Source organism: Sinocyclocheilus anshuiensis, unplaced genomic scaffold, assembly GCF_001515605.1.
Source record: "Sinocyclocheilus anshuiensis isolate Anshui unplaced genomic scaffold, SAMN03320099.WGS_v1.1 scaffold1433, whole genome shotgun sequence".
Lineage (NCBI taxonomy): Eukaryota > Metazoa > Chordata > Actinopteri > Cypriniformes > Cyprinidae > Sinocyclocheilus > Sinocyclocheilus anshuiensis.
In genome coordinates, this window is record NW_015549681.1 from 367,822 (window position 1) to 376,054 (window position 8,233).

Genomic DNA, 8,233 nt, shown 5'->3' on the forward strand with positions numbered 1-8,233 from the left:
AATTTATTAAAAATGTGTCTAATTAAATTAATTAATATTTATAATAACTTTTTTATAACTTTATTTATTAGAATTTTTCTTGAATACAGTATATGCAAACCTTACATATATTTAGAATAACTTAAATAAAATTAATTAAAAAAATTAATCAATCTTTTAAAATGTAAAACAATTAATTTACAACAAAACATCACATTTTTTTTTTTTTTATTATTGTGTGTTTTATGATTTAATACAAATTTATCAAATATGTCTACGTGTCTAATGAAAGAATTCATAAAAAAATTATATTAATAAAATTAATAAAACTGTTTAAGTATGCATATAATATAAATAATATAAATACTGTTTAAAAAAATATAACAATTAATTTACAAAAAAACACTGCACTTTTCTTTTTTCTTTTCTTTTTTTCTAGATTCTGTTTTTTATGATTTAATACAAATTTATCAAAAATTATGTCTAATGAAATGAATTAATAAAACTTTTTGATATATAAACACAATTAATAAAACAATTTAATCAATCTTTAAAAATGTAATCAAATGAAAATATAATTTATATACAACAAAACTTAGCATTTTTATTTTTTCATGTTTTTTTCTGGGTTCTGTGTTTTATGACTGAATACAAATTAATCAAAAATTGTGCCAAATGAAATTAATTAATAACACTTTTTTATATTAATACAATTAAATCAAATTAATCAAATATAACAATTAAATTACAACAAAACATTGCATTTTTATTTTGAGTCAAATAAGGCACTGCACAACAGAACTGTATAATTCAAAACATGGATGAAATAATATCTTGGTTACATGATATTCCTTTAAAATAAGTGCATAAGTACATTTTAGTATACAATAGTAATGTACTTCTGTCATAATTTCTTCAAGTTAAACCAAACTTTTATTTTGGTTGGATCTTTGAGTTTCAGTGTGTTCGTTTATTGTTTATCACCCTACTGAATACTAGGAGTTAGATTAGTTGTGCTTGAAAGCAGTAAATCGTACCTTCTTCTCCAGCGGAGCTGTTCTTCCTGACGGCCTCGGCGCTGTTCAGATCCTGCTCTACGCTGCTGGGGACCGTCGTGATGAGGCTTGACGTCTGAGACTCGCCTGCAGATGTCGAGATGGTCGTCCCAGTGTCTCCAGTGCCGGACGTCAGGACGGAGGGAGTCGTCGTGCTCTGGGCGGCGATCGCCATCATCTCCGTTGTGCTCTGGTTGAGTCTCTTGGGTTTGTTTCTGCGTCTGTACTGGATTTCTCCACGAGCCTCGTGTCCGTGTGCGGCGGTGGAGAAGGAACCAGTGCTCATCGTCAGCGGCGTTTGGGACGACGGGTACGTGTCGCCCCACGAGCTGCCCTCCGTCTCCGGGACTCGACTCTCTCCGGAGTAGTTCTGGGTCGAGACGGAGACTTTGGGTTCAGGGGGTTCGGATTTCTGCTCAGGTATTTCAGTCACCACGACCCAATCAGCTGTCGTCGCCGGACTGTCCTGTGCAGGTCGACTGGTCTGAATGTCGCCCGGTCCGTCTCTGGTGGCGTTTGGTACGACTGAACTCGTGGACGGAAAGGAGGTGATTAATTTATCAGTGACGGCTGAAGGACCAGACAGCCATGAGCGGCTCCACCACGACCTCAACCCTACAGACACAAACACAAGCCAGTGCTGTTACTGATAACGAAAAATAAAGGTCAATAGAAGTAAACTAATAAAAAACAAACAAAATACTTTGACAAAAACACATAATAAAATGGCTAAAGTAAGTCAGTTTGAAATATTAATAAATACTATAACATTATAGCCTATGAATAATACTAAAATAAGACTCTAATAACACTAAAATAAGATTCCAATGCCATCAAACATTTTTTCATCGGTTTTGCATGAGTATTCCAGCCAGTGTTGTTATTGTTAACTTAAAATAAAGCTATTAAAAATCGTTTTCGTTAACTGAAACAAGTTTAAGTTGAAGTACAAAAATAACTAAAACTAAAATTGAAATAAAAAATAAAAAAGTTAAATAGAATTTTTTTAAATAATACAAATTACAAAAGCACATAATAAAATGACTAAAACTTTAATTAAAATTCAAATTAACTGAAACAAGTTTAAGTTGAAGTACAAAAATGACTAAAACTAAAATTGAAATAAAAAAATAAAGTTAAATAGAAATTTAAAAAAAAATAATACAAATTACAAAAGCACATAATAAAATGACTAAAACTTTAATTAAAATTAAAATTAACTGAAACAAGTTTAAGTTGAAGTACAAAAATAACTAAAACTAAAATTGAAATAAAAAATACAAAAGTTAAATAGAATTTTTTTTAAATAATACAAATTACAAAAGCACATAATAAAATGACTGAAACTTAAATTAAAATTAAAATTAACTGAAACAAGTTGAAGTTGAAGTACAAAAATGACTAAAACTAACATTAAAATAAATAAATAAATAAAAAAGTTAAAATTAAAACTGAAAACATAAAAATAAAAACTTATTAAAATGTTAATAAATATGAACAAAATAAATAATAAACTATTAATAAACAGCATAGCCTATAAGTAAAACTAAAATAACACTTATTCCATGTAGTGTATTCCAGATAGTATTGTTAAGCTATTAAAAAGTTTCATTAACTGAAATAAAATATGAATATTCAACAAAAAACGTTGCCTTGGCAACTAACTGAAATAAAATAAGTTTAAAAACTACAAAAAATGATAAAAGCACATAACAAAAAGACTAAAACGTAAAATAAAATTAAATATAAATAAAAAAATAATTCAGAAATATTAATAAATACTATAATAGTAGCTTATAAATAATACTAAAATAACTAAAATTATGAATTACATTTTATATTATTATAGTATTTATTTACTATTTCTGAATTACATTTTTATTTATATTTAAATAACTTTTTATTTATATTTTCTATGTACATTTTAGTCTTTTTTTGTAGTTTTTTTTTTTTTTTACATTTCTATGTAACTATATATTTTTATTAAAATTTTAGTCATTTTTGTCTTTTTCGTCTGTTTGCCTTTAGCAAATAAGCAGCACTATCAAGGTAGAGACTAAAAACACGCTTCCAGTAATGAGGCTGATTTAGTCAAAGACTCATTTCCAAATGAGAGTGATGATTATTAATTTGTCTGTGGGGCTTTATTCAATCAGCAGTTATGCTCTTGTGCATTTAGATGTTGCTCTTTTCGGATTCATTCCTCTGATCTGTTTTTTTGTCTCTAGAGAGCGGCGAACCGTCTGCCAGATTCTCATTAAATATTCACTTGTATTTTTATAAAAATTTTAGTCATTTTTGTCTTTTTCGTCTGTTTGCCTTTAGCAAATAAGCAGCACTATCAAGGTAGAGACTAAAAACACGCTTCCAGTAATGAGGCTGATTTAGTCAAAGACTCATTTCCAAATGAGAGTGATGATTATTAATTTGTCTGTGGGGCTTTATTCAATCAGCAGTTATGCTCTTGTGCATTTAGATGTTGCTCTTTTCGGATTCATTCCTCTGATCTGTTTTTTTGTCTCTAGAGAGCGGCGAACCGTCTGCCAGATTCTCATTAAATATTCACTTGACTCCAGTTTTTATCTGCTCGTCTTAGACTTCAGGCTGTTTGCCTTTTGTCAAGATTCACTAATATCATTACTATTACCGTTACTGTTTTACATCATTACCGTTCATGTCTTGAATGAATGATTCCTCAAATCATGCGTCTCGAGGTGATCAGATGCACCATTTCCACCACTAAAGGCTGGAATGCACTAGATAGATGGCTTTTAAAATATGAACAGGTTTTAAAACTAAAGCTAGGATTTTAGACAGATTTTAAACTGATTTAAAAACTAAGCTAAAATAAAATAAACTTATTAGTTGAAAATATTAACATTTTATAGAAGAAAATTTTTAATGTAAGTTAAAAGAAAATTTCAGTAAAAAAAAGTAAATGACAAAAACATAAAACAACATTTTTTAAACTAAAATTAAACTGAAAACTGAAAATATATATTTATAAAAATAAAAGCAATTTTTCAATTATTTTGATTTCAGTTTTAATTTATTGAAGCTAAAAAAAAAAAACGTAAACTTAAAAAAAATGCACTGAAATATAATTTCACAGCAGGAGAACTAACTGATGGCTGATTACATTGCAGTGATACAAAAGCAATGGATATTTTACAACAAATACGATTTTAGAAAAGAAAGTAGCTCTGTTCCAAAACCTAGTGAGACGCCTTGCTGTCTAGTATGCAGTTACATACTAAAAACATACTTAACACGAGCATGCACACACTTGTATGGAAGCCCCTTTCTGACACTTAATAAAACAGTAAAAAAGGAAATTGCGACTCACAATGGGGAATTTATTTCTTTGCAATTTTGAGCAAAAAACTCAGACATTGTGAAATAAACTTGTGAAAAAAAGTCAGAATTGTGAAATAAAAAGTCACAATTACCTTTTTTATTTATTTTTTATTCCATGGCAGAAATAGATTTTTTTTTATCTTAATTAATGAGATATAAAAATAAAATAAAGAAATTAAAAAAGGTAATTGTGACTTATTTCTCAATTCTGACTTTTTTCCTCACAATTCTGAGTTTATATCTTACAATTTAGGTGTTTTTTTCTCTCAAAATTGCAAAGAAAAAAGTCAAAATTGTGAGATAAATAAATAAATAAAAATCATTGCAATTCTGAGTTTCTAAAATATTTTTTATTCCATTGTAAACAAAAAGCAAAAGAAGAGAATTGTTTGAAATTTACATTTCGCAATTCTGAGTTTATATCTCACAATACTGACTTTTTCCCTCCTCGACATTGCAAGGAAAAAAGTCCAAATTTTATTCAGTTATGAACTGCGTGCTGACACGTTTCGCAATGCAACAATGCACAAAATCAATCTTGCATCGCTACAAGCTAATAATAACCGATTGCTAGTACGGCTGCAGGCCAAACGCTCGCGGCTGCATTGCTGTACTTGTTTCTGGCCCAAGACAGCATCCTAATAGAAATGAACCCTCACAAACGAGGGGTTTGAAATGCTTTACATCATAAAACAGCACAGAAATATTGGGAGAGCTAGTCTGTTTTGGTATGTCTTGTATATCAGCAGAACAAACCACACAAAGCACTGGAGCGTACAGTACAGCAAGTGTGCATGAGTGAACAGTGTGGATGCACTTTTCCAGTTTCTGGCTTCCCGTCTCAAGCTTTCAACCCTCAGTTATGAAGTTTCCACTGCCTTCATGGAAAATGGACTTTAATAATGTAGGCGACAGGCCTAAGTTTCCATTTGATGTTAAATATTAATGCTGCCGGGTTCAGTTTGGGCCAGACAAGGTATCTGTATTAATGAAGACAACCCTCAAACTTTACCGCTCGGGCCTCCTCGACAAACGGAGACCAAAAGAAAACAGTAGGGCTGGGTATCGAGTTCGATACTTTTTAGGCACCGACCGAATTGCCTCGAAACCATCGAGTATCGAAAAACGTCTCATCGTTCGGTACCAAATTTCGATACCTAAGGGGTTAATCTCATCAGCGTCAGTGAGCCAATAAGCTTGCAGCACACGACAGATCGATCAGTGTTTGACATCCGCGAGAGCGATTCGAAAGCGCACGGAGCAGTCTGCTCTCTTAGCTCTCGTGGTACTGTAATACACCGATCGGTCTGCACTGTCGGTCCGCGTCAAGTCGAACACACCTACTAGTTTACACCGGTTACACTCAGAGATGTGGCACACACGTGAGGCTGTAGTGTGAATGCGTCCCAGCCCCCTTAGATTTACACTGGTGCGTTTATGTTTTAAAATGAAAACGATCCTCGTCATACTGGCGTTTCCACTGCGTTTCAAGCCAGCTTTCCACTATCTCCGACAAGCGACAGACCGGTCATTCAGTCATTCATTTCCAATGGAGAGTAGTGCGGGAGCTGCGTGGAGCGCCGATCATATGCTGAAGTCCGTTCATACTACACGACCGAAAGCGCGTGTTACGTGACCATTCATGCACACATGCTACATAAGACAATAAATATGATTTATATTCCGCTATTACTCATAAAATGAGTAATATTGTAATATTGTTGTGTTGCGTCCATTTCTTTCTTTCCCTCTTCTTTCATATTCACCTGATCCGGGAGCGGCAGTGGTCTCCGTCGCAGCTGCGCTCGTGCTCGTCGCCTCGGCTTCACTTCCAGTCAAGTAGCTCCAGGGTTTCCATAACGAGCTGACGATGTTGGTGAGGGGACTCTTGGCCTTTCCTTGAGGAGCGTCTGAAGGAGCTACAGGACTCACAGACTGACCAGACAGACCTTCATCCTCGTCCTCTTCCTCTCGGGCCGAGCCGCCAGGACTCAGATCAGGAAGCACCTGTCGGCTGTCTGGGAACGAGTCCAGCTGGCCACTCCAGTCCAGAGATGTGTCTCCGGTGCGCAGACGGACCGTCAGATACTCGGCCGAGAGCTCAGCAGGTTCAGCCGTGAGCGGCTCTTTGTCCAGATCCACCTGTCCGGTCCAGTTAGTGGGTCGAAGGTCAGGCAGGTTCGACTGGCCGGCAGTCTGTGCGTCTGGAATACAGTCAGATATGAGCTAGTTTAACATCAACACAACACATTTTACTTGAAGTGAAACAGGGCATTCAACAATAATTCAGCTTGTGAATATGATAAACAACTAATTTTATCAACATACACCACTGTTTAAAAGTTTAGGGTTGGTAAGATTTTTTTTCAAGGGACTTGGTAAGAGTCTCTTCTGCTCACCAGGGCTGCATTTATTTGATCAAAAATACAGTAAAAATTGTGAAATATTATTACAATTTAAAATAACCATTTTCTATGTGAATATCTGTTAAAATATAATTTATTTCTGTGATCAAAGCTGGATTTTCAGCATCATTACTCCAGTCTTCAGTGTCACATGATCTTCAGAAATCATTCTAATATGCTGATTTGCTGCTCAAGAAACATTTCTGATTATTATCAATGTTGAAAACTGTTGTGCTGTGAATATTTTTGTGGAAACTGTGATGCATTTTATTTTTCAGGATTCACAGATGAATAGAAAGTTTTAAAGAACAGCATTTATTTGAAATAGAAATCTTTTGTAACATTCTAAATGTCTTTCCTGTCACTTTTGATCAATTTAATGCATCCTTGATTAATAAAAGTATTAAATTCTTTCGAAAAATCATACTGGCCCCAAACTTTTGAACGGCAGAATGTCAGAAAGCTATTCGTTTATACTTTTGATGCAGCATACAAAACACTTGCTAGAACATTTCTTCATCATTTTCAACACATTCTAACTTCTAAAAAAATCAGAATTTTAATATAAATCAAAACATTACAAAAATGTTTGCAAAGTCATTTAGAAAAAGAACTAAAAAGCAGAAAAAAAAACGGTTGTTTAATTTTAAAGAGAGTGTGAAAATGATCATGAAAAACTATTTTTTGCATCAATTTTTGTTGCAAAAACCTTGACTAATATTATAAGTGAATTTCTGGGGGGGAAAAATCATTACTGTCACTTTTGATTAATTTAATGCATCTCTGATTAATAAAAGTATTAATTTCTTTTTTAAAAATCTTACTGACTCCATGGCAGCTATAATTCACATAAAACACTTTTGCTGGAGAATATCACTGATTTCTCAATCATTTTCAACTCATTCTAACTTCAAAAAAAATAATTTGTAACATCACACAAAATATTTAAATCAACAGAATGTAAATAAATCAATACATTAAAAAAGTTTGCAAAGTCATTTAGAAACAGAACTGAAAAGCAGCAAAAGCCGCCTGTTTAATTTTAAAGAGAGGGTGAAAATAAATGGTCCTGAATAAACATTTTTCTTAAATATAACTATTTTTAATGCAAAAAGCCTTGACTAATATTATAAGTGGACGTCTGGGGGGAAAAAAAAAGTTACGAGGTAAAATATGTCCCCTTTACCAATAAAACAAGAAGTATTTATGTTATCTCTATATTGCGCTTATCAATTTGAGCCCGATTGAGACGCAGAGGATATTATTGAAGAGGATCGCGCAGAACCTGTGCAAGCACGGCTCTTAATGGTAGGCCTAAGATTTTTGTTTGTTGTTGTCTCATACTTTTAGATACGCTGTTATTTGTAAATGCTACTGCTTCTGTTAGCTTTTAATATATGGTTTTATTCTGATTAAAGCTTTAATACAGTTCGGCAA

At 33.0% G+C, this 8,233-nt stretch overlaps 1 protein-coding gene across 1 annotated transcript in view; it reads right to left on the minus strand.

Moving 5' to 3' along the window:
• Positions 1–8,233, minus strand: part of LOC107660387 (neurocan core protein-like) — a 72,915-nt gene that overhangs the window by 26,091 nt on the left and 38,591 nt on the right. Inside the window, exons 7-8 of the mRNA XM_016449668.1 lie at positions 6,158–6,595; positions 1,017–1,649 (exon numbers count right to left, since the gene is read on the minus strand). Of these exons, the coding sequence (XP_016305154.1) occupies positions 1,017–1,649; positions 6,158–6,595 (1,071 nt within the window). The remainder of the gene's footprint in view (positions 1–1,016; positions 1,650–6,157; positions 6,596–8,233) is intronic.